The 27,302-nt window shown below is 42.6% G+C and overlaps 1 protein-coding gene across 3 annotated transcripts; it reads left to right on the top strand.

The window, feature by feature from the left end:
* The first annotated feature begins 1,610 nt into the window (after window positions 1-1,610).
* Window positions 1,611-27,023, top strand: LOC134350870 (uncharacterized). 3 transcript variants are annotated; one of them, XM_063056654.1, is made up of 6 exons: window positions 1,611-1,666; window positions 4,001-4,240; window positions 13,021-13,115; window positions 15,876-16,023; window positions 25,222-25,473; window positions 25,709-27,023. In XM_063056654.1, the coding sequence occupies exons 3-6, from the start codon at window positions 13,059-13,061 to the stop codon at window positions 25,882-25,884; spliced, it is 633 nt and encodes a 210-aa protein (XP_062912724.1). In that variant the 5' UTR covers window positions 1,611-1,666; window positions 4,001-4,240; window positions 13,021-13,058; the 3' UTR covers window positions 25,885-27,023. The 3 variants fall into 3 exon arrangements, 2 of the variants coding, with proteins under 2 accessions (XP_062912724.1, XP_062912723.1); XM_063056653.1 differs by lacking the exon at window positions 4,001-4,240 and having other exon boundaries at window positions 1,627-1,666; XR_010019019.1 differs by lacking the exons at window positions 13,021-13,115; window positions 15,876-16,023; window positions 25,222-25,473; window positions 25,709-27,023 and adding exons at window positions 4,492-4,616; window positions 12,301-13,009.
* Window positions 27,024-27,302: the final 279 nt, after the last annotated feature.

Here is a 27,302-nt window from a genome sequence, read left to right as displayed (position 1 = left end):
ATAAAGGGATCCTATTCTGGTTGGCTGCCGGTTACCAGTGGTGTTCCACAGGGATCAGTGTTGGGGCCGCTTCTTTTTACATTGTACATCAACGATTTGGATTATGGAATAGATGACTTTGTGGCTAAGTTTGCTGACGATACGAAGGTAGGTGGAGGGGCTGGTAGTGCTGAGGAAACGGAGAGTCTGCAGAGAGACTTGGATAGATTGGAAGAATGGGCAGAGAAGTGGCAAATGAAGTACAATGTTGGAAAGTGTATGGTTATGCACTTTGGCAGAAAAAATAAACAGGCAGACTATTATTTAAATGGGGAAAGAATTCAAAGTTCTGAGATGCAACGGGACTTGGGAGTCCTCGTACAGGATTCCCTTGAAGTTAACCTCCAGGTTGAGTCAGTAGTGAAGAAGGCAAATGCAATGTTGGCATTCATTTCTAGAGGAATAGAGTATAGGAGCAGGGATGTGATGTTGAGGCTCTATAAGGCACTGGTGAGACCTCACTTGGAGTACTGTGGGCAGGTTTGGTCTCCTTATATAAGAAAGGATGTGCTGACGTTGGAGAGGGTACAGAGAAGATTCACTGGAATGATTCCGGGAATGAGAGGGTTAACATATGAGGAACGTTTGTCTGCTCTTGGACTGTATTCCTTGGAGTTTAGAAGAATGAGGGGAGACCTCATAGAAACATTTCAAATGTTAAAAGGCATGGACAGAGTGGATGTGGCAAAGTTGTTTCCCATGATGGGGGAGTCTAATACAAGAGGGCATGACTTCAGGATTGAAGGGTGCCCTTTCAGAACAGAAATGTGAAGAAATTTTTTTAGTCAGAGGGTGGTGAATCTATGGAATTTGTTGCCACGGGCAGCAGTGGAGGCCAAGTCATTGGGTGTATTTAAGGCAGAGATTGATAGGTATCTGAGTAGCCAGGGCATCAAAGGTTATGGTGAGAAGGCGGGGCAGTGGGACTAAATAGGATAAAATGGATCAGCTCATGATAAAATGTCGGAGCAGACTCGATGGGCCGAATGGCCAACTTCTGCTCCTTTGTCTTATGGTCTTATGGTCTTCCTAGAGATGCTGCCTGGCCTGCTGCGTTCACCAGCAACTTTGATGTGTGTTCCCCGCTCTTTATTCATTCTTCCCCCTCCAGGTTTCACTGTCGCCTGGAGTTTCTCTCTCCTCTCCCCAACCTTTTCAATCTATTCCTCATCATTTTTCTCCAGTCCTGCTGAAGGGTCTCGGCCTGAAACGTCGATTCTACTTTTCTCCATAGATGCTGCCTGGCCTGCTGAGTTCCTCCAGCATTTTGTGTGTGTTTCTCGGGTTTCCAGCATCTGCAGATTTTCTCTTATTGTTGTGAGACAATTCTTGTCCTGGATCGACCCTGCGCCCCTGCGATAGAACGCCTCGGCGCCACGGGGCGGGGCTGTAGCCCAGATCCCGCCTCTACGCCATGACGGGCGGTCGGCTCGACCAATGACAGTCGGTGGAGGTTCAAAGTGTTGCTGTCCATTCACAGAGAGCTATCGTGCTGACTGCCAGCTCCTCAGACGAATAGAATTAGAGTATGATGGAAGGACCCGCCCCCGTGTCCGAGTGCGTAAACACGGAAATGACTGAGCCGGAAGTGGGAGAAATATGTCCAGGATGGGGATTCGGTGCAACGGTAGGTGAGGGTGATTTGTGAGGGTGACAGGGCGGCGGGTGAGGGGAAGGAGCTGTCGGTGAGTGTGGGAGAACAAGGCGGAGGGACAGGAAGAGGGGTCGGATGGGGTGAGGGAGAGGCGTTCGGGGAAGGAGAGGGAGGGTCGGTGTGATGGGGCGAGATAGGGTATTTGACAGAGGGAGAGGATTGAGACTGAGTAAAGACAGAGTTTGTGGAGAAAGCGTTGGGTGAGCGACAGTGGGGAAAGGGATGGGGGATATTTCACCGCCCACATACCTCCATTCCCACGCCCCTCACCTCTCCATCCCAATCTCTACCATTCTATCCTGCCCCCACACTTTCCACTCTTTTAACCCCACTATCCCCCATCTACCCCCACTACACTCTCATCTACCCGTCTGTAACATCTTACCACACATGTGGGAGAAGTGAGACTGGGTGCATCTCTGGGCGACACTCTGAGACTGGGTGATAAACTCGCACTCTGTGTTTCACAATGCAGTGTTACGGTGGGGGAGAGATCCATGAGAAGATTATGAAGGAGCTGGACATCTCCCATTGCGAAGGGCCAGGGGTTCCTCGCGTTCTCTTGGTCTACAAAGTGTCTCATGAAATTCAGGATATTTGAAATGCCCTTCACTGGGTCACAAGTAAATATTTAATAAGACCATGAGAAATAGGAGCAGAATTAGGCCATTTGGCCCATCAAGTCTACTCCACCATTTCATCACACTCTTCATATGACCAACCTTTCAATCTTGGAATTGTTTTCATGAAAGTCCTCTGCATTGTCAGCACATCCCTTCTTATAAAAGGGACCCAAAACCACACACAATTTTTCAAGTGAGGCCTCATCAGTGCTCTATAAAGCCTCAATATTACATCCTTTCTTTTATATTCTAGTCCTCTTGAAATGAATGCTAACATTGCACTTGCCTTCCTCACTAATGACTCAAACTGCAAATTAACCTGCACAAGGTCTCCCAAGTCCTCAGATTTTTGAATTTTCTCACTAGTTAGAAAATAGTCTACCTGTTTATTTCATCCAGCACAGGTGAAGTCATTGAGTGATAACATTTCCTTGAAAATCCTTCTGTAGTGTTGTCGTGCAGTGTGTTGAAACTCTGACTAAACACTAAGTTAAACCGGAGCCAATAAAGACAGAGTCGTAGTAAGGTTAACCATTTACTGTTCACTCTTCTACATTAACATCGTATGGTGAAAACTGTTGATAAAAAAAATACAAGCATATACAGCGTCTGTTTCATTCTGGAGACTACGCGCGCTCTCTTCTTTTAGCGAGTGTCTCCAGCTGCGCCGAGTAGTGTGCGAGGGGGTCGCTTTAAACTGCCATCGGGCTCGAGCCCAACCCGCGTTTGGAATTGCAAAGCCGACACGTGCTTTGCCCCAACCGCTGCTTCCTTAACAGAAACTGCGTTGATATTTTTACTTCAAATACACTCTTATGAACTTAAGGCGTTGCTTGCATAATGTTTCTCCATGGGTAGAAATGGAGCTCCCCACGATCATGCTGCATGCATCGCACCCACCTTCACACCTTTTCCAAACCGGAGGCTACACATAAGACACGGTGAAACCGGAGGTGACGTCATCACATGCTGCAATATACCTTAGACAATGAATTTACCTTTGTTAGACTGTAACATAACCAACAACCTTTGACTTTACTAGAAAATAGTTACAAACAAATCACTGAAAACATAGACCCAACAAAGTCAAATAAATGCCTTAATGGCAACACACCTTCCCTTTTGGGGACTTCTGATTTCTGCTGGCTCTTCCCTACCTAAGGAGCACACTAACACTGTGTGTGTTATTGGGATTGATTCATTTGTGAATCAGGGACATGCACTGATGCAATAACTTTCTGCAGATGATAATGTCCTGCCCAGTTGTATCTGTTGAGGGGACAGAGGTTATTGTTGTGATGGGAGATGTGTATTGGTGCACAGCAAGCTCCCACAAACATCAGTGAGGCAATCTGCCAAGTATTGTGATGCAACATTGTCTGGGACACACTTGGGCTCCCTCGCTCTGTGTGAAATGGTGTATCTGGATCTTTCTGTGCACCTGATAGGGGGTCTGGTGATTGGGCTAAAAATCCCTGTGCTGTACCTTCTGTGGGACGTGACTGCCTGTAGTGGGAGCTGGTAGGACTGCCTTGTACACAGACAGCATCACCACAACACCACCCGGGCACATGGGGGGGCAGGAGGGTGGGCACAGCCCTGGTTGGAAGGTGCTGCTGTACCCTGAGAGACACACAGCCCTCCCACAGCATCACCCAGATCACTCTGTTACTCTGTGTTTCAGGAGGAGGGACAGTGCGGAAGGAAGACATCTGTGCCGTGATTCTATTGCAGAAATCCCCAGCTGTCAGATAGGAGAAGATAACAGATCCAGGGTTATTCCATAAGGGAACTATAGTTTTTCGCGTATCGTGGATTCCAGTAGCTAGTGGAGTGGATCGAAGATGTAACAGTGCCCCACAGTGATTCAGACTGTCAAAGAGTCTCATCGACAGGACCCGACCCAGAGGAGGTTCCTGCTCCGGTGGGTAAAACCTGCCTCTTTATTGCCACACCTCATTTTGCACTGTAAACTTTCCTCTACGAACATAAGGGACGTGTCGGATCTGTGTCTGGGGTGGTAGTGGGGGGAGAGTGATGGGTCTGTACCACAGTCAGTCAGAAGATGCAGCGGGAGGGAGGGTGGGTGGGTCAGAGAAGGAATCCCCCATGGGTTCTGAGGTCAATTCAGTACCAATTCCCAGGTAACAATATACTGTTTGTGTTGTGCAATAGGGTGGAGTGAAGATCTGCAGGGCAGTAGGACCGTATCAGTGCCAAATGAACGATCGGCTTCTTGAGTTCTTCAAGCTGCAGCCCAGAGACGAACGACAGTAGCTCGGAAAAGCTTAACTGTAACGGTGAGAGGGCAGGCTTTGGGCATGATTGCAGAGAGATTGAGAGTTAAGGGGCAATTTGTTCCTTTGAGGTGAACGGTAAACCTGGCAAGTGTGGGGAGTTCTGGATGATGAGAGATTGTCAAGTTCTGATCAGGAAAAAGTATGAAACACTCAGAGTGTTTTGGTCTAGGACTTGAGAATCCCTTGAATTAGGAAGGCTCAGGATACTCTCAAGAGGAAGATCGGCAGAGAAAAGAGAGTGAAAGATGAATTTGGTAGGTGAGGTGAAGAAAATCCCGAGATGTTGAATCAAGAGTAAAAGAGTGGCTGGCGAGAGAGTAGGTCCCCTTAGATATCAGCAAGGCTGCCGATGTCTTCTGCAGCTGGAGATGGGTGTGGTTTTAAAATGTATTTTCCTCAGTGTTTACTGAGCAGAAATATGGGAAACATGGAAATGGTGGATAGTCTTATGACCAGGAAGGTGGTATTGTCAGCCTTACAGTGACATAAGGTAGATAAATCCCCAGGGCCTGTCCGAGTGTCTCCTGGGACTTTATGGAAGGCCAGAGGGATATTAGTGGATATTCTGCCAGAGGTTGCAATGTCCTTCACCACATTGGTGAAGTTGTGTAAGACATGAGTGGGCTGAACTTGTTTGGTTGTCTAAGGCAGTGGTCCCCAACCTCCAGGCCGCGAAGCATGCAGGTGTGGAGCGGTAGCACATCTTTAAGAAAAATGCTGAAATAAACTAGCTAATTAATTAGGTGCCGCCCGGCAGGTAAATGTCAGCCCAGATCAGAGGCTTTTTATCATCAATCGCCTCTGATCTGGGCCGACATTTAGAGGCCCGGTGGCATCTAATTAATTAGCTTGTTTATTTTGGCTTTTTCTTTCTTTCTTTTGAAATCTTTTTATTGTTATATTATTCAAAAGAAATAACATGAGTACAACACTTTCAATGTCTTGAAAAAGACATTATCTTAAAGATTGAAAAAAAATTTGTGATAACAAAAAAACTTACTAAGCAAAAAAAGTGAAAAAAAGAACCCATGAGGTGTACAAGCCCGGAGCCATGCGTCACACAAAAAGCTTCTAAAAATAAACATCAAACCGCCAGCAAGAAAAGAAAATATACTAAAAAATTTACAATTAGATCGTGGAAAAAATCCATCTATTTGCTCAAATGATAATTAAGAGCAAATGAGCCCCATTTTTTCTCAAAATGGAATAAAGGTTCAAAGGTTCGACTTCTAATTTTCTCCAAACTAAGACATAGCATCACTTGAGAGAACCATTGTGACAAAGTGGGAGCTGATGTATCCTTCCATTTCAACAAAATGGCCCTCCTAGCTATCAATGTAACAAATGCAATAACATTTTGGTCAGACACAGAAATACCATGAATATTTTGAGGAATTATTCCAAAAAGCACAGTTAATTTATTAAGTTGTAGATTAATTTTAAGTACTTTAGAAATTTTTGAAAAAAACTGACTTCCAGAACTGTTCCAATATAGAACAAGACCAAAACATATGTGTCAGTGTAGCTATCTCAGTTTTACATCTATCACAATAACTATCAACATTAGAAAAGATTTTAGAAAGTCTCTTCTTTGTCAAATGATAACGATGTACAATTTTAAATTGAATCAGTGAATGGCTAGGACAAATTGAAGAAGAGTTAACCAACTTCAAAATCTGCATCCAATCCTCTGTCATAAAAGTCAAATTGAGTTCCTTTTCCCAATCCTGTTTAATCTTAGATAAAGGATGCTTATCCCATTGTAATAATAAATTATAAATTCTTTCAGTAGAACCCTTGATCGAAGGATTCATACTCGTAATAGTATCTAGCAGGTCAGCCTCCAATATGTAAGGGAAATTACTTAAATATTTTTGTAAAAAATGTCTAACTTGCAGATATTGCAGAAAGTGTGAGTATGAAAGAGAATATTTATCAATTCAAAAGACATCAATCTATCTTCTTTAAATAAATCCAAAAAAGAATTAATACCTTTATTTTTCCAAAGTAAAAAAATTGGATCACTCAAAGAAGGCTTAAAAAAGTAATTTTGATAAATTAAACTACAAAGTTTAAATTTTTTAAGATTAAAAATATTGCAGAATTGGAGCCAAATTTGTAAAGAATACTTAATCACATGATATCGGTTTAAATTACAACTTTAGCGAATTGCATAGGTAAAGCAGCTCCCAATAACGAGGTTAAATAAAACTGTTTTACAACTTTTAGTTCCAGGTCGATTGGCCGATCACTCTTATCAACCCAGTATAACCAAAAAGATGTGTATCGCACGTTAACAGCCCAATAATACATTCCTAGATTAGGCAAAGCAAGACCTCCATCCTTTTTCAATTCTTGTAAGTGACATTTACTAATTCTTGGTCTTTTATTATTCCAAATAAAAGATAAAATAATAGAATCATTCTGATCAAAAAACTTCCTAGTCAAAAAAACAGGGATATTCTGAAATAAGTATAAACATTTTTGGTAAAATCATCATTTTATCTATATGAATGCGACCAACAAGAGAAAATTTAAGTGGACCCCATCTACTAAATAAATACTTCATAGAGTCTACTAAAGGATCAAGTTGGCTTTATAAAGATCCTTATATTTTTTAGTAATTATAATACCTAAATATCTAAAAGAATCCGAGACTTTAAAAGGAGTATTATCATATATAGAGACAGAATCATTTAAAGGAAACAATTCACTTTTACTAAAATTTATTTTATATCCTGAAAAATCTCCAAATTTATTAAATAGTTTTAGCAAGGCAGGATGGATTGGTCAGGATTAGATATATAATCCAATAAATCATCAGCATAAAGAGAGATCTTATGCATGGTCTCATTCACAAAAATCCCATGGATATTTTTAGCCTCACGAAGAGCAATAGCAAGAGGTTCTAATATTCAATTAAACAACAAAGGCCTTGCCTTGTCCCCCATGAAAGCTAAAAAAAAAGACCTACAACTGTTAGTGACAACAGTAGCAATAGGGGCTTTATATATCATTTTAATCCAATTATTAAAATTAGCACCAAAGCCAAATTTCTCTAAAACATTAAATAAATATTTCCATTCAACGCGATCGAATGCTTTTTCAGCATCCAAAGATACAACACATTGTGGAGTTTTAAAAGAGGACGAATTCACCCTTTGTGGAGAGGAGATTCCATCCATTCAGGACCAACCAGTTAAGAGCCTCGGGCGATGGTACACAGAGGAGCTGAGAGACACCAAGAGGGTTCAAGAGACAGGAGAACAGATCAGTAGAGGTCTGATGTCTGTCGACAAGTGTGGCTTGCCTGGCAAGTTGAAGTTGTGGTGCTTGCAGTATGGACTGATGCCACGGATAATGTGGCCACTAACTGTCTATGAAGTGGCAATGTTCCATGTTGAGGCAATGGAACGGAAGATCAACAAGTATGTGAAGAAGCCAGTTGGAGTACCAAGCAGCCTCACCAATGTTGCAATCCACAGTAGCCAGACAAAGCTTACCATCCCAGTGCAATCCCTTGTTGAGGAGGTCAAAGTAGCAAAGGTAAGATCATTCTTGATGCTCCGGGACTCAAAAGACCCTGTCATCAAGAACTCCCAGCCGGATGTGAGATCAGGCAGGAAGTGGTCAGCCCGTGTAGCAGTTGATGAGGCAGAGTCTAGATTGAAGCACAAGGAGACGGTTGGGGCTATCCAGCTAGGCCGCCAGGAACTTGGATGGACAACCCACAAGTGGTGGTCATCTTCTACAGGTAAGGAGCACCCTGAGCTTGTAACACAAGAAATACGAGAGGTAGATGAGGAGAAGAGGTTAACTAAAACAGCTGGCCTGGCCAAACAAGGGGCTTGGACCCGGTGGGAAAGTGTTGAACAACGACATCTATCTTAGAATGTTCTGTGGCAGATGGAACCGCTCCACATTTCTTTTCTATGCAGAGCAGCGTACAATCTGCTCCCAACACCTGCCAACCTCAGCACTTGGTATGAAGATAAGACAGACAGGTGTGCTGCTTGTGGCGAGAAGGGAACACTTCAACATATTGTGAGTGCATGCAGAGTCAATCTTTCCAGCGGCATGTACACTTGGAGACATAACAACGTTCTCAAAGTTGTAACAGAAGCGGTTGAGCAGAGAGTACTGCAGCACAACTTATCTCATGCCCCATGCTGCACAGAACATCGCAGATCATTTGTGAAAGAAGGCTCCAAGTCAAGGGTGTACAGCACAGGCTCACGATCAAGCATACTTTCTTCAGCCAATGATTGGTGTGTCAAGGCTGACCTGGACGGGAAAGGCAGTTTCCCGGAGCAAACAGCTTTCACAACATTGCGTCCGGATATAATCGTATGGTCTGACACCAGTAGAGAAGTAGTTATTGGTGAATTCACAGTCCCCTGGGAAGACAACGTCGATGAAGCCCATGAGCGCAAATTAACCAAGTATGCAGAATTAAGATCAGAGTGCAGAGACAGAGGGTGGAGGGTCTCATGCTATCCATTCGAAGTAGGCTGCCGTGGGTTTATTGCGTTCACTTTCCAGAAGTGGCTGCGTGACCTTGGCTTCACTAGAAGAGAGATCAAGTCAGCCAGCAAGGCTGTAGCTGAGGCAGCAGAGAAAGCATGGGTGTGGACCAAGTATGTTCAGAGGGGCAGATAGTCAGACAGTGTATACATCTTTTGCAAACCCTTCAGTAGTTGCATAGACACCTGAAGAGCAGACTATCGGTTGGATGGAAGTGACCAACAACTCTGATAGAGGCAGATACCAAGTTTTTAAGCTCACCAGTGGGAGGTGGTGCTTTAGCACTGGTGGCCCACCACCTCGAGGGTGTCTTGATCATAAGCGGGCCGAAACTCCTGAAGACAGGTGGCAGATCAACTGATGATCCCACTGGTGATAGCACAGGACAGTTAACATCTTAGTCCAAGTGTATTCTGTAACTCTAATGTTAAATAGTCTCCAAACATTTGAAAAAGAATAGCAACCCTTTATAATTTGATCTTTAAAAATAATTTTACCCAATTGGCCATTATCTTTGACAGGATCTTCGTGTCGATATTCAGTAATGAAATAGGTCTAGATGAAGCACAGTCAGTGGGATCTTTATCTTTTTTAAGAATTAAAGAAGTAGAAGCCTCATAAAAAGCAGAGGGTAAGTCACCTTTCACAAAAGAATCCTTAAACATTTCCAACATATACGGAGAAAGCAACTTTCCAAATTTTTTATAAAATTCTACAGGATAACCATCAAGTCCTGGGGACTTACCAGATTGCATTGAAAAAATAGCTTTATGAACTTTGACTCCAGTGATTGGAGCATCAAGAGTTTTTTGATCCTCAACCGAGATTTTAGGAAAAACAATCTTTTGTAAAAAAGCATTCATTTCAGAGGAATCTAACGGACATTGAGATTTATAAAGATCAGTATAAAAATCTTCAAAAATCTTATTAATTTCTTCATATTCCTGAGCCAAGGTACCATCTTTCTTACGGATATTCATGATTTGCCTTTGGCTGCAGACATTTTTAATTGAGATGCAAGCAGTTTATTATTTTTATCTCCAAACATATAAAATTAGCTCTTTAACTTAAGCAAGTATCCTTCAATGGAATGAGTTAATAACAAGATATATTGTGATTGAAGTTCCACCCTTTGTTTAAACAAATCAATACTGGGGGAAATTTTATAGATATTATCTAAATCTTTAATTTGTTTTGAAATTCTATCTAATTCTGCGTTAGTCTGTTTTTTAAGTTTAGCTGAATAAGAAATAATCTGACCACATAAAAATGCTTTAAATGTATCCCATATAATTAATTTAGATATACGCCCTATATCATTAAAAAGAAAAAAATGTTTTATCTGGGTTTCAATGAAAGTGACAAAGTCAGAGTTTTGCAGTAATGTCTGAGACAGGCGCCAAGGTGGGCGGGCAAGAATGACATCATCAAATTCAAAAGACAAACTCAGAGGCGTATAATCAGATATAGCAATAGCATCATATTCACAATTTTTAACACTAGGCAAGAAGCAGGGATCGATTATAATATAATCGATCCTCGAATATTTTTTATAAATGTGAGAAGAAAGATATTCTCTGTTATCGGGTTGGAGATACCTCCACAAATCAATCAATCCAAAATCAATCAAAAAGAAATTAATAAATGACGCGGAACAATTTGGAAGTCACTTATTGGTTGAGCTCTTATCAATCATAGGATTTGAGCAGCAGTTAAAATCCCCGCCCATTATCAGCACATATTCATTTAAATCAGGCAGTAAAGCAAATACCTCTTTAAAAAAAGGATCGTCTAAGTTAGGACCATACAAATTAACCAAAACAACTGTTCTGTTACAGATCGTTCCTTTAACAATTAAAAATCTACCATTAGAATCTGATTCAATATCCTCTTGAATAAATATATGAGATTTAATAAAAATAGATTTGCCTTTGTTCTACTCTGAGAAGTAGAGTGGAATTGCAAACCATTCCACCAGCCAAAAAATCTATTTTGATCTCCTGCCCTAATATGTGTCTCTTGAGCAAAAATTATATCAGGCTGGAATCGGTTAATAATTTCGAAAGTCTTTTTTCGTTTAATAGGATGATTCCAACCACGTACATTCCAACTTATTATATTAATCCGTTTAAATACCATACTATAATTTTATTCTACTTTGCGCAGACCACATACCAATATGGGATGATCAAAAACGGTGGCGATGAGGATTACAACCAGATAGAAAATATGCATGATCCAGAACCACCCAATGGGAAAAAGCCCCTAACTCTAATCCCACCCCGCTTCCTGAAAACCCAAGAAAAAGGCAAAGTAAATGCCCTATGTGCCCTTTCTATAGCAGGCAGCTTTAATAAAATGGTTGGAAATAAAGTGTGGAAAAACTTACCAAAGTAAGCAGTTAAATCTCCATCTTCAGCTCCTTCTAGCAGTGCAACAATTCGTGAACCCAGTGATAAAGGTAATGGGAAAGGAAAGGTGCAAAATGAAAGATCTGATGAAATGCCATCGTGGGCTGAAGATATCGTTCGGACACTGAATTCAGTTAAGGATCAGAATAGGTCAATTAAAGACCAACTGGAAAAGAATAGTAATGAAATGAAGTCATTTCTGGGAAAACTTAAAGACCTGGAAACTCAAGTTATTCCACATGAAGAGGGATTGAAGATAACTAAGCAAAAGTTGTCTGAAGCTACAACTCGTTTGGAAAGATATCAGAATAAGATTTTAGACCTGGAAACTAGGTCTGGCTGAAAGAAGGAGCTGAAGATGAAGATTTAACTGCTCACTTTGGTAGGCTTTTTCACACTTTATTTCCTACCATTTTATTAAAGCCGCCTGCTATAGGAAGGGCACACAGGGCATTCACTTCGAAATTGAAGGATTCTAGTAAACCAAGATCTGTTCTGGTTTGCTTTCATCACTTTAAAATTAAAGATCAAATAATGCGACAGGCAAGAAAACAGAGTGTTTAGATTTATGGAGTCTGAGGTCCGTTTTTACGAAGATTACCCGAGAGAGGTAATGGAACAAAGATCAAAATTTGCCCCGGTAATGAAACAGGCATATGATAACAAACTGTTTCCCTCTCTGAGGTATCCGACAAGAATTAAAGTTTTTCCCGCTAATTCTCCTCCTCGTACTTTTTTTGATCCAAAAGCTGCACTGGACCTTGTTCAGGCTATACCCGCCGCTGTTACTGACGCCGCTGCTGAATGAACTATCTGAAAGGTTGTTTGGCTAACTGTATACTATTCGCATTTTGGAAAGAAGATTTATGAAGGTCATTTGTATATTTCATTGAGAGACTAATTAAAGAAGACAAGGAGAGTTGTTCATTATTGCATATTGTTGGTTTTCCTTTGGAAAGAAGATTTATGGCTCAAGTATGACTATAAATGATCATCTGAACATTCGACTGAGAAAAAAAGATAAGGGGATTTGTTCCTTTAATTTAATACTTGGTTTGAGTTGTTTTTTGTTTCTTTTATTAATCAGCTAATTGGTAGTTTTTTCCTACTAATAGGGCTTTTTATATATATTTGGGATGGTTTAATTACTTATGATATTATTAATTAGTATTTTTGAAAATTCAGCTGGGTCAAATATACTATTTTTTTTCTGTTTTATTATAACATTTTATAATTGAATTTAAAGTTTTTTTTAGGGAGTCAATGTTAAACTTGAAGATAGTGCTGGTTTTTCTCTCTAAGAGATAACATTTTGGTTCTTTCTTGTTTATTAGATGATGGAATGTAAATGCTTTTCTTTGCTGAGACTTTGTTGTCTTTTTTACAAGGTCACTTTTACTAACTGGGGGGAGGGAAAGAAAATACAGATGGAGTGGTTAGTGGCTTTGAACTCTGCTTTTTTCTTAAAGATTTGCTGGGTGCGTCCTGGCTACCGCTGCACACCTGCATGCTTCGCGGCCCAGTATCGGTTGGCGGCCTGGAAGTTGGGGAGCACTGGTTTAAGGTGAACAACAAGGATGGGCCAGGAACGACAGACCGGTCAGACTGATATCCTCAGTAGAGAAGTGACTGGGGGGGAATTCTGAGGGACTGGATCTACCAGGAATTGGAATTGTGTAGACAGAGTCTGATCACAATCAGTCAGCATAGATTTGTTTGTAGAAAGTGGAGCTTCTTGAATTTTTCTAGCTGTTTCTTGAATGAGTGAGCTAGAAGGACGATGTGCGTAGGGATGTGGCTAACATCTGTATGGAGTTTAAAGGCCTTTGACAAGGTCCTGCATGGTACGTGGTCTGGAAGTTTACATCTCATGGAATCTAGGGTGAGATAGTTCAGTGGATTCACCACTGGTTTGGATGTAGGAAGCAAAGGGTGGTGTTTGAAGGTTATTTCTTGGAATGGAGGTTGGTGACGAGCGGAGTTATGCAGGGATCAGTGTTGGGTCTCTTTTGATTACTGTTTATAGAAATTATTCGAATGCCAATGCACAAGGCTTGATCAGTAAGTTTGTGGATGACACAAAATTAAAGGTGCTATTGATAGCGAAAAGTTTGCCATGGAAAACAGAAGGATCTTGATTAGTTAGGGAAGTGGGTCAATCAGTGGCAAATGGATTTCAATGGAGATGAGTGTGAGACGATGCATTTTGGAAAGTCAAATCAGAGGAGAATTATGACTGATCAGTTACTAGTGAATGTCGTGGAATGGAGGAATCTAAGATTCATTTATTTATCACATATACATCAGAACACGTTTGTGTTATTTGTATTAATAACTGGTAGAAGCTAAGGATGTGCTGGGGCAATACACAAGTGTCACCACATATTCTGGTGCAAACATAGTAAACCCACAATCTTCAGCGGAACAACACAGAGCAAAGTAACAACATCAAAAAAACCTCTTTCCTCCCAACACACAAAGACGGCCCTCCAACCCAAGGTCAGGCCTCTGAGTCTGAGTCTCAGACAACGAGCCTCTATCTTCCCCTGTGTCGTTGACCAAGGGCTTCAGACATCAGGCTGCAACTTGAGGGTGTCTGTTCAACCCTTGAGCTTCAAACTTTGGTATTAACCATGGTGATGGCACTGGAACTCCAGTCCCTGATCTCCGGAGTCACTGTCTCGCATACCTAGGCTCTTGTGCCCCCTGCTCACACAAACATTTGATCCAGGGGCCTACAGCCCTTGTCAACCTTCTCCATGGTGTTTGCCAGCTTGAAGTTCATGAATGTCCTTTGTTGCACATCCTTGTTACTGGGCTTCAATCACAGAGCGGAGGTGTAATCTTTGGCCTGACTAGAATTCCTCAGCATCTCTCTCCCTAAACCCGACTCTGACCCCTAACTCCCTAAAACCATTCCTACGAACTTAAAAAAAAAAGCAACTATATCTGAGCAGAACATGGACCGAGACCAGTTTGGAAACAACTTGACATAGGAACAAAGATGCATAGTTTATGGAAATTGGCATCATGGCTGGTAACAAAGGTGTTGAGCACATTGGCCTTGATTAGTGAAGGAAATGAGTAGAGGAATTGGGACGTTACGATACAGTTGTATAAATCATTGGTGAGGTCACACTTGGAGAACTGAGCACTGTTTGGGAAAACCTGTGACAGGAAAGAACTGAAAAGAGCAGAGAAGATCTACAAGGATGTTGGATGTCTCGAAGTTCTGAGGAATAGGGATAGGTCACTCGGCTAGGTGTTTATTCCTTGGAACGTAGGAGAATAAGGGGTGACCAAATAGAAGTATATATAATCATGAAGGTGCAACAGTTTGTTCCCCAGAGTAGGGGAGAGGCAATACGAGATGAGAGAGTTTCAGGGTGAGGGGGAAGCCATACAGGCTTGAGGGGCAATGATTTCACTCTGGGGTGGTGAGTCCATGCAACCAGCACCATGGGAAGTGGTTGAGACAGGGACAATGATATCATCGAGGAAAGCTTGAGCAGGTAGATAGATGGGTGAGGCTTGGAGAGATGCAGACTGAATGAAGGAAATTTAGAATGCTTGTCCGGGGGCCATGGTCAGTGTGGGCTCATTGTGCTGAAGGGTTTGTACTGTGCTGTACTGTTCTATGTTCTGTTGTGCTGTATTGCTCTGTGATTCAATGGGTTAAAACACCTCCTCAGTGCACATCTCGCAGTCTGCTGGTGACTGGCTTCCGGCCCTCAGCTCTGGCTTCGCAGCAGTGGCTCCTCTGTTTCCAGTGAGGGGATTCTGTGGCATGTGAGAATCGTGGGACTCACTGTTTTCCCCAGGTCCATAGCTCACCCTCTAGGTACAGAATGTCTGCGTTACCCTCCAGCCCCTACACCATTTTCACTCACTGTAACCACCCCCAGTCCGTGCACAATTCCCATTCTCTGTGACCCCTCGGGTGTCTACACCCCCACTCGTCTTTGTGACCGCCTCTGGCATCGACATCCCTTCCCTTCTCCATAACCTCCTCCACCTGTTATCCCCTCACCGTGTCTCTGTCCCCTCATGATTTTACACACTTCCTTGTCTCCGAGACCCACTCTGGCGACTATACTCCTCTCCGTCTCTGTAAACCACCAGCAATTGTCTGTCACTTGCACGTCCCTCAAGATCTACCGTTGCCCTGACTGATACGAATTGTGCAAACCCGGTGGGTGTTCATCTCTGAGATCAGAGAAACATTAAACACCCCCTCCCTTTCATTACTGATAATCTCCCTGAGTGAAATGTGCCTGGTGTGAGGCAGGCTGAGTGAGTACAGGTTCTCTGTTTTACGTTGCAGTGTTACAGTCAGGGAGATGTCCATGAGAAGATTGTGAAGGAGCTTTACATCTACCCATGTGAAGGGCCAGGAGTTCCCTGTGTTCTGTTTGTCTACAGAGTGTCTCATGAAAGTCAGTATCTTCAAAATGCTCTTCACTGGGTCACAGGTAGATACTCTCATCGTTTTTCACAGGTCAAGTGATCCAGTGGCATTTTCTCCCGAGAGTCCCCTTCCCCTGTGGGGACTTCTGCTGACTGTTGCCTGTTCACTCCCTCATGGAGGAGTCAGGAGAGTGGGGTTGAGAGGGATAGTTAAATCAGCCAAGATGTAATGGAAAGCAGACTCGAATACTTAATAAGTCCATGAGATATAGGAGCAGAATTAGGCCATTTGGCCCATCAAGTCTGCTCCACCATTTCATCATGCTGATCCATTCTTTCTTTCAGCCCCAGTCTCCTGCCATTTCCCCATATCTCAAGTCAAGTCACTTTTTATTGTCATTTCGACCATAACTGCTGGTACAGTACACAGTAAAAACGAGACAACGTTTTTCAGGACTGTGGTGCTACACGAAGGAATCTGCAGACGCTGGAACTCCAAGTCAAAGAATTAGTCGAGGACCATTGAAAGCTGCAGATTTTCCCCCAAGCCTCCTCTGAAAGTACCAACCCCGCTTCTTTCTCCCACTTCTCTTTAATATACAGTGTATTTACATTTTTAGCATGGGAGAGTGCATTATATAGGCGAGAAACTGATTTACTAGGTATTGAACTGCAAGCCGAATTCAGAATCTTGAAAAATTCTAATTCTACTGTTGATAGGTCTGTATATCTACAACTCTGGTTAACATAGTTTCGTATTTGAAGATACCTAAAAAAGTCATTATGTTCTAGGCCATGTTTGTCCTGCAGGATTTGGAAACTTTGTAATACTCTTTTATCTATAAATGAGAGGTAGGTTGTAAGACCTTTCTTTATCCATAGCTCAAATCTTTTATCTCCTCTGTTGGGAAGGAATTCGGTATCATATGCACACCATCTAAAGAGTTTTAGCATGTTATTAATTCCACATGAATTAACCACCTTCTGCCATACTTTTAATGTAAGATTTATCCAAGCATTATTAAATTTTTCCAACTGGGCCATCAATCCTTTGTCAGCTATTGAGGCCTGAAGAGGAAAACTGTCAACTAATCCAAATTCTATTTCCTTCCATCTAGCCTTATATTCCCTATTACACCAATATAACAGAGGGGTTATCTGTGAGGCATAAAAATAATTTCTCAGGCAAGGAAGAACCATACCTCCTCTTTCCTTCCCTAACTGTAAGGTGTTATATCGAATTCTAGGTTTCCTTCCTTGCCAAATGAAGCGGGAAATCCATTTGTCCCATTCCCTGAATTGATTATCATCCACCTCCACTGGTAAAGTACGGAAAAGATATAATAACCGAGGAAGAATATTCATTTTTATAGTATTTATCCTTGAATTTAAACTTAAAAAGGGGATAAGATTCCATCTATGCATATCTGCTTTTATCTCTGAGATTAATGGCCCATAATTTACCTGTGACAGTGTTGAAAGATCCTTCGGCAGGGTTATTCCTAAATATTTTAATGATTTAGCTTCCCACTTAAGATCGTATGTATCCTGCAATTTTTTGGATGGTGTATAATTTAGGGACATAACCTGCGTTTTCTTTACATTTATTTTATAACCTGATATTTTCCCAAAGTCATCCAACAGTGTAAACAATCCTATAAATGATTTTTCTGGTTCACTCAGATAAACCAAAACATCATCTGCGAATAACGCCACTTTCTGTTCAATCCCTGCCACCTTGATACCTTTTACGATTTCGCTCTGTCTTATTAGTTGGGCAAGTGGTTCAATATATAGCGCAAAAAGGAGAGGAGAAATTGGGCATCCCTGTCTAGTGCCTCTCTCTAAAATGAAGGAGTCAGAGAGGTCCCCATTTATCTTAATTCGGGCTGTTGGGCTGTCATACAGAATCTGAATTACTTTAATAAACCTTTCTTGAAAGCCGAATCTTCCTAACACTCTGTATAGGAATGCCCAACTAACCGAATCAAAAGCTTTCTCAGCGTCCAATCCTACTACCATTGTCTCTGTCTCGTTCTTATTAACCTGTTCTAATATGTGCAGAGTTCTCCTTATGTTGTCCTGTGTTTGTCTTTGTTGAATAAATCCAGTCTGGTCTAAATGGATTAGGCCAGGTAAAAGCTTTTCCAATCTGCGCGCTAATATAGATGTAAATAGTTTGTAATCTAAATTAAGAACACTAATTGGCCGATAATTGCCACATTCTAGTTTATCTTTACCCTCTTTAGGAATAACTGAAATAATCGCTTCTCTCCAGGAAGGTGGAGTTTCTCCTCTCTGCAAGATCCAATTAAAGGTGTTAAGTAGTAATGGGGCTAACTGTGTCTTCAGGGACTTGTACCACTCTGAGGTAAACCCATCAGAACCCGGGGACTTTCCAGCCTTTAACCTAGAGATGGCCACATTCAGTTCTTTGACAGTTACTGGTTCTAATAAACTTTCATTTTGTAAATCTGTAAGTTTAGGTAGATCTAAAAAATTCAATACACTGTCTATATAGGGCTCATTGGGGGCCCGGGGTTGGGAGTACAGCTCTCGATAATACGTTTCAAAACTCTCTTGAATTTTCCCTATTGTACTCTCCACAAGCTTTGTCTTTGGATTCTTTATTTTATGAATTGTATTGTCTGCTTGTTGTTTTCATAATTTATATGCTAATAATCTAGCTGATTTACCTCCTACTTCATAATTCTTTTGTCTCAGGTAAAGAAAATTTCTTTGAGTTTCCAACGTATAAATATCATCAATTTCACTTTGCAATTTCCTAATTTCCTGTTTTCGATTTGAATTACTTTTGTTGCTATCTCCAACTTGAAGTTGTTTTAATTTTCCTTGAAGGTCTGCTAATCTTTGTGCATTGATTTTTTTCATGTGAGTAGTAATGGAAATAATTTTCCCTCTCAGTACAGCTTTCAATGTATCCCATAAAATCACTGGATGTTTCTCCCGTGTCATTAAGGTCTAGATATTCTTTGATTTCTCCCCTTAATCTCTCCATTACTTTTGGGTTATTAAGTATATGTGAGTTTAGCCTCCATAGTGTTTTCCTCATTTTCCTTTCCAGGATTAGAGACATAGAGACTGGGCTATGATCCGACAGATCAATTGTTGCAATATTACAGTTTTTTATCCTGAGTCTATCTGTATTAAAGATAAAGAAATAGTCTATCCTTGAATAGGCTGAATGAGGGAAAGAGTAATATGTATAATCTTTACTAGTAGGGTGTAATTCCCTCCAGACATCTATAATTCCCAACTCCTCCATCAATGAATTCACTTTCCGAGTCAGAGGTTTATTCTGAGTAACTATTCTTGAAGAATCTAATATAGGATTTAATCTAATATTAAAATCCCCTCCACAAATTACTACCCCTCGAGAACTGACCATTAGGTCAAAAATGTGTCTATAAAATGACCATTCACTACCTGGAGGAGCATAAACATTCAGCAATGTTATTTCTGTACCTTCTATTCTTCCTGTGATTTTTACAAACCGTCCTTCTTTGTCTCTAGTCTCTGAAATATGTTCATAATTAAGAGTACTTGATATTAAAGTAGCTACCCCTCTTTTGTGACTCAATTTATATGATGAATAAAATACATGCTTAAAGCCCATTCTTTTTAATTTTCCATGTTCAGATTGGCTCATATGTGTTTCCTGGAGGAAAGCTATTTGTGCCCTCTCTTTTTTCAATTTAGACATAATCTTATTTCTTTTAATTGGATTCAAAACCCCATTAACATTATAGGAAATTATTTTTACCAATTCAGTTTGCATTTTTCTCTAGTAGAAAAAAAGCACTCTCCTTTTCTAACCAAACAGTAAGCAATCCCTTCTCAACAGTAAACCAAGACATATAACCACACCCTAGACATTTCTGAATGTATAACATTTGAAAATTTTCCCCGACTTCCCACAGTGAGGCCTGAGCACCGACCTGCCTCAGTTCAGAGGGATAACCTCTATCTTCACCCTGTGTTAGAGGGCCCTCAGCAGTTTGAATAATCATAGAGAATTTTCTCCTATTTATGTCTCGACCATATTGCTATCATTCAAGTTATTCCGCTTAGATTATTTTCAGTTACCAGTTTTCGTTTTACTTTTAAGTCCGATTTACTCTTTTCAGTCATTTCTCTTAATTAATCTGTATTCTCTGTACATTCGCGTCTGAATATTTGCAGCTTTTCCTTGTAGTTTGACACTCTGGTTCAAGTGGAGCGTCCTCGCCCCACTAACTGCCACGACTTCTGCCGAATCCTCTCCAGTAGCGACTCCGGTTGGGTGATAACTTTAATAGGTAGTCCCCGGTCCGCCAGGTCCGACGTTGCCTCCTCCACCGTAGCGTAAGTTTTTGTCCCTTCGTCGTAAAAGACTCTCAGCCGAGCTGGATACAGGGTCTGGAATCTGATGTTGATTTCCTTCAGGACTCTCCGTGTTTCCGTATATTCCTTCCGTCTGGCAAGAATCCCCGGTGCGTAGTCGTGGTCTAAACTGATTTTACAGTTGTTCCACATGAAACCTTTCTTTTGCCATGCTCTTTTAAGCACCTCTTCCTTCATTCTGTAACTGAGAAATCTGATCAGAATCGATCTGGGCTGGGCGCCTGCCGGAGGCTGTGGTGCCAACGCGCGGTGAGCTCTTTCTATCTGTAGGTCTTTTGCGGCCGGTATATCAAGGTTCTCTCTAAGCAGCTTCTCCACGAAGGGAATCATCAATCCGGGTTTACCTTCGGTTCCTTCGGGAACTCCGTAGATCCTCACATTTTCCCTTCTCGAGCGGCCTTCTTGATCTATTAGTTTCCACTGGAGTTGGTCTTGTAGCATCAGCATTTCTGCTATCACTTCCTCGGCATTTTGTAGCTTCTCTTCAATTCCAACAATCCTCGCTTCGGCTTCATCTATCCGCGAGTTAGTTTTTACTATTTCTCCTTTAATATCTTCCAGCTGTTTGCTGTTATCTTGTCGGAACTCGCGAATCTCTCCAAGAATCAAAGACAGAGTCACCGATTCCCCCTCATTATCTCCGTCCTGGCTTGCCGTGGGAGAGCTAGGCCCTTCGCCTTGCTGCATCTCTTTATGTTTATCAGCCTTCGAAGCGGACTTTTTATTCTTGTTCTTAGACATCATCCTTGCCCCTTTTATTAATATAGTTATGCAATATTAAGTATTTGTCTAAATTCGATTTTGGGGCAGTTTACCTTCTTTTTTGTCGAGAGACCTTTTCCTTACGCCGCCATTCCCCCATATGACAAGCTTTTCAATCCTGGAATTGTTTTCATGAACGTCCTCTGCAATGCCAGCACATCCCTTCTTATAAAAGGGGCCCAAAACCACTCACAATTCTTCAAGTGAGGCCTCATCAGTGCTCTATAAAGCCTCACCATTACATCCTTGCTTTTATATACTAGTCCTCTTGAAATGAATGCTAACATTGCACTTGCCTTCCTCACTAATGACTCAACCTGCAAATTAACCTGCACAAGGTCTCCCAAGTCCTCAGATTTTGGAATTTTCTCACTAGTTAGAAAGTAGTCTACCTGTTTATTTCTTCTAGCACAGGTGAAGTCATTCAGTGATAACATTTCCCTGAAAATACTTCCTTTTTGGGGACTTCTGGTCTTTGCTGGCTCTTCCCTACCTGAGGAGCACACTAACACTGTGTATGTTCCTTGGGACGGAATCATTTGTGAATCAGACATGCACTGATGCAATGGCTTTCTGAAACATAGAAACATAGAAAATAGCTGCAGGAGTAGGCCATTTGGCCCTTCGAGCCTGCACCGCCATTCAGTATGATCATGGCTGATCATCCAACTCAGAAGCCTGTACCAGCCTTCCCTCCATACCTCCGATCCCTTTAGCCACAAGGGCCATATCTAACTCCCTCTTAAATATAGCCAATGAACTGGCCTCAACTGTTTCCTGTGGCAGAGAATTCCACAGATTCACCACTCTCTGTGTGAAGAAGTTTTTCCGAATCTCAGTCCTAAAAGGCTTCCCCTTTATCCTCAATCTGTGACCCCTCATTCTGGACTTCCCCAACATCGGGAACAATCTTCCTGCATCTAGCCTGTTCAATCCCTTTAGGATTTTATACGTTTCAATAAGATCCCCCCTCAATCTTCTAAATTTCAATGTATAAGCCAAGTCGATCCAGTCTTTCATCATATGAAAGTCCTGCCATCCCAGGAATCAATCTGGTAAACCTTTTTTGTACTCCCTCTATGGCAAGGATGTCCTTCCTCAGATTAGGGGACCAAAACAGCACACAATACTCCAGATGTGGTCTCACCAAGGCCTTGTACAACTGCAGTGGTACCTCCCTGCTCCTGTACTCGAATCCTCTTGCTATGAATGTCAGCATACCATTCGCCTTTTTCACCGCCTGCTGTACCTGCATGCCCACTTTCAATGACTGGTGTATAATGACAGCCAGGTCTCGTTGCACCTCCCCTTTTCCTAATCGGCCACCATTCAGATAATAATTTGTTTTCCTGTTTTTGCCACCAAAGTGGATAACCTCACATTTATCCACATTAAATTGCATCTGCCATGAATTTGCCCACTCACCTAACCTATCCAAGTCACCCTGCATCCTCTTAGCATCCTCCTCACAGCTAACACTGCCGCCCAGCTTCGTGTCATCTGCAAACTTGGAGATGCTGCATTTAATTCCCTCATCCAAGTCATTAATATATATTGTGAACAATTGGGGTCCCAGCACTGAGCCTTGCGGTACCCCACGAGTCACTGCCTGCCATTCTGAAAAGGTCCCGTTTATTCCCACTCTTTGCTTCCTGTCTGCCAACTAATTCTCTATCCACATCAATACCTTACCCCCAATACCGTGTGCTTTAAGTTTGCACACTAATCTCCTGTGTGGGACCTTGTCAAAAGCCTTTTGAAAATCCAAATATACCACATCCACTGGTTCTCCCCTATCCACTCTACTAGTTACATCCTCAAAAAATTCTGAGATTCGTCAGACATGATTTTCCTTTCACAAATCCATGCTGACTTTGTCCGATGATTTCACCGCTTTCTAAATGTGCTGTTATCGCATCTTTGATAACTGACTCTAGCATTTTCCCCACCACCGATGTTAGGCTAACCGGTCTATAATTCCCCGGTTTCTCTCTCCCTCCTTTTTTAAAAAGTGGGATTACATTAGCCACCCTCCAATCCTCAGGAACTAGTCCAGAATCTAACGAGTTTTGAAAAATTATCACTAATGCATCCATTATTTCTTGGGCTACTTCCTTAAGCACTCTAGGATGCAGACCATCTGGCCCTGGGGATTTATCTGCCTTCAATCCCTTCAATTTACCTAACACCACTTCCCTACTAACATGTATTTCGCTCAGTTCCTCCATCTCACTAGACCCTCTGTCCCTTACTATTTCTGGAAGATTATTTATGTCCTCCTTAGTGAAGACAGAACCAAAGTAGTTATTCAATTGGTCTGCCGTGTCCTTGCTCCCCATAATCAATTCAGCTGTTTCTGTCTGTAGGGGACCTGCATTTGTCTTAACCAATCTTATTCTTTTCGCATATCTATAAAAGCTTTTACAGTCAGTTTTTATGTTCCCTGCCAGTTTTCTCTCATAATCTTTTTTCCCCTTCCTCATTAAGCCCTTTGTCCTCCTCTGCTGGACTCTGAATTTCTCCCAGTCCTCAGGTGAGCCACTTTCTCTGGCTAATTTGTATGCTTCTTCTTTGGAATTGATACTATCCCTAATTTCCCTTGTTAGCCACGTGTGCTTTACCTTCCTTGATTTATTCTTTTGCCAAACTGGGATGAACAATTGTTGTAGTTCATCCATGCCATCTTTAAATGCTTGCCATTGCATATCCACCGTCAACCCTTTAAGTGTCATTTGCCAGTCTATCTTAGCTAATTCACGTCTCATACCTTCAAAGTTATGCTTCTTTCAGTTCAGAACCTTTGTTTCTGAATTAACTCTGTCACTCTTCACCTTAATGAAGAATTCCACCATATTATGGTCACTCTTACCCAAGGGGCCTCTCACGACAAGATTGCTAATTAACCCTTCCTCATTGCTCAATACCCAATCTAGAATGGCCTGCTCTCTAGTTGGTTCCTCGACATGTTGGTTCAAAAAATCATCCCGCATACATTCCAAGAAATCCTCTTCCTCAGCACCCTTACCAATTTGGTTCACCCAATCTATATGTAGATTGAAGATGATATTGTCCCGCCCAGTTGTATCTGTCGAGGGGACAGAGGTTATTATTGTGATTGGAGGTGTGTATTGGTGCACAACAAGCTCCCACAAACATCAGTGAGGCAATCTACCAGGTATTCTGATGCAACATTGTACGGGACACACTTGGGCTCCCTGGCTCTGTGTGAAATGGTGTATTTGGATCTTTCTGTGCACCCGACTGGGGGATCTGGTGATTGGGTTGAAAATCCCTGCGCTGTACCTCCTGTGGGACGTGAGTGCCTGTAGTGGGAGCTGGGAAGACTGCCTTGTACACAGACAGCATCAGCACAACACCACCCAGGCACACAGGGGGCAGGAGGGTGGGCACATCCCCAGGTGGAAGGTGCAGAGGTCCTGAGGACTTCTGCTGACCGTTGGTTGTTCACTCCCTCAGGGAGGAGGCAGGAGATTGGGATTGAGAAGGATAGTTAAATCAGCCAAGGTGGAATGGTGGAGCAGACTCGATGGGTCAAATTGCCTAATCCTACATCTTATGTTCAGTGTAATACAGGTGATTAGTTCATTGTAGGAGAAGGGGACGAGCTTTCCTGTAATGCCTTCCTGATCCATAACATGTTCTGCCATTAAAGCACACAGTCGTTACTGTGATGGGAGTTGTGTATTGCTGCATAGCAAGCTCCCACAAACAGCAGTGAGGTGATGGATTGGAGATCCCATTGTCTGGGGCACAGGTGGCTTCCCTTGCTCTGTCTCAAATGATGTGTGTGGACGTTTCTGTGCAGCTGAGTGAGGGAGGGGTTTGGGGCTTGACTGAAAATCCCAGTGGAGAAATGGTGCCTCTGGCAGTACTGTACGTCCTTTGGCCTAGTGAGTGCCAGTAGTGGGATGGGAGGGCTACCCTGTACATACACAGCATCAACTGGGCACAGACAGGGGCAGGAAGGTGGGACATCCCCAGGGGGAAGATGCTGAGCTCAGGGCTGATGTACCCAGTGGGTGGGACACGACGCATCCCACAGCAGCACCCAGACACTCTGTTACTCTGTGTTGCAGGAGGCGGAAGAGCGCAGAAGGAAGACATTTGTGCCGTGATTCTGTTGCAGAAATCCCGAGATGTGGGAGAGGGGCAGATAAGGACCTATCCACGGTTATTCCATGAGGGAACAGCAGTTCATCGAGTACTTTGGAGAGAAACCAGCGGTATTCTCAAGAGGAGGTCAGCTGACTGCCATTGTCCAAATACGATTCGGGCCATCAGACAGAGTCTCAGTGACAGAACCAGATCCAGAGAACATTCCTCCCCCGGTGGGTAAAACCTGTCTCTCCCTGTCATGCCTCACGCTTCAGTGTAACCTTCCCACATGCAACATGACGGTCATGCCTAATTGGTGTCTTGGGTGGGAAAATGATGGAACAATAGCCGGTCAGTCAGTGACTGCTGCGGGAGGGAGGTTCGGAGCACAAACGTCCTTTGGTACTGAGGTCACTTTAGCATCAACTCCCAGTTTACATGCTTCTGATTGATGTGTGTGCTTTCCAGTAGGGCAGAGTGAGTATCCGCTAGGCAGTGAGACTTTGGTGGTGAGTGAACAATCGGCTTCCTCGATTTCTTCAGGATGCAGCCAAGGGAAGAGCAGCTGGAACTCGGAGAGGGTTCAGTGTAACGGTGAGAACGCAGGCTTGGGGTTCGACCCGAGAGATTGGGGCAGGAGCTGAGAAATGTCAAGTCTGCAGAGGCAGTATGTTCCTGTCGAAATGGAGAGTAAACCTGTCAAGACAAGAGTTATTCAGACTTTGGTCAAGAAAAGTATGGAAGGACAAGGTGCAATTAGGTAATTTGCCAGTGAATCCCTTAACGTCACATGACTAAGAATACTATCGAAAGGAAAATAGGAGGGAAAAGTGAGAGGGTGTGATGTGGATCTCGGAGATAAAGTTAAGGAAAATACCAATAAATTCTGTGGAGGTTAGCTGAAAATTTGCAATGGTAGCCATGTATGCACAAATCCCACTGCTGTCTTTAAGGTGTTTGCACTTTCTCCCCATGACTGCAGTGAGTTTCAACTGGGTTTTCCAGTTTCCTGCCACATTGCCAAAAACCTTAGTGTTAGTGAGTTGTGGGCACGCTACTTTGGCACTGGAAGCAGATCTAAATGATCTAAATCAGACCTGCAGGGCAATTCTTTCACCCATAGGGTGGTGAGTATATAGACCGAACTGCCAGAGAAAGTGGGTGCAGCAGGTACAATGGTATCATTGAAGGGGCACCTGAATAAATGCATGGAAAGGCAGGGTTAGAACGGATAAAGTTGACTGCGGGAAATTGGGATCATCCAGCTGGGCATAGTGGTCATCACTGACTCATTGGGCAAATAGTCTCTATCTTGCTCTATTAGATGATGGGCTGAATGGCTTGCATTGTCTACATCCCTCTGTCTCCAATGACCTACCCTAGGTCCCTGTGTCATACCCTAGGTCTCTGTGTGTGGCCTCATAAAGAGAGGCCCCACCACTTCAGGGAGGGTTTTCTGAGGAATGTATGAGTTGAGGTTCGAAATGTCTTCCCCAACGTCCATACCTCTCCTGTAGCTGTGTCAGTTTCACCCCTGACCCTTACAGCCTCTAAATCTACTTCCTCTACACTTCTCCCATCTCTTTGACGCCAATCAGCCCCTATACCACTCTCCATCACTGCAATGCACAACAAACTCTTTGCTTTCACTTTCCACTGGATCTCCTGTACCCCAGACTGATTCTCACTGGTTCAAATCCTGTTCTTAAGGCACAGGACACCCATGGTGGTGGGTGTCCATCTCTGAGCTCAGAGGAACATTAGACTGGTGTGAGGCAGGCTGACTGAGCACAGGTTCTGTGTTTTACAGTGCAGCGTTACGGTCGAGGAGACGTCCATGAGAAGATTGTGAAGGAGCTGAAAATCTGCCAGTGTGAAGGGCCAGGGGTTCCCTGTGTTCTGTTTGTGTACAAAGTGTCTCATGAAAATCAGGATCTTTGAGATGCCCTGCAGTGGGTCACAGGTAAATACACTGGTCTTCTGTCAGTCTGTGACTCCACCTAATGAAACCTTACCCTAGAGTCCTCTTGTCTTTTGTTTCCTTTTCTGGACCGCTGCCTCT

The sequence above is a fragment of the Mobula hypostoma genome, chromosome 8, assembly GCF_963921235.1.
Source record: "Mobula hypostoma chromosome 8, sMobHyp1.1, whole genome shotgun sequence".
Lineage (NCBI taxonomy): Eukaryota > Metazoa > Chordata > Chondrichthyes > Myliobatiformes > Myliobatidae > Mobula > Mobula hypostoma.
This window is presented reverse-complemented; position numbering and strand designations above follow the sequence as displayed.

Excerpts from the sequence above, each read along its gene's own strand:
- LOC134350870 (XM_063056653.1), top strand. The coding sequence starts at position 1,639 with ATGTCCAGGATGGGGATTCGGTGCAACG. Across the intron at positions 1,667-13,020 it reads GATGGGGATTCGGTGCAACG|ATTTGCTGGGTGCGTCCTGG; the intron begins GTAGGTGAGGGT and ends TTTTTCTTAAAG. Across the intron at positions 16,024-25,221 it reads TGCTCTTCACTGGGTCACAG|GAGGCGGAAGAGCGCAGAAG; the intron begins GTAGATACTCTC and ends TCTGTGTTGCAG.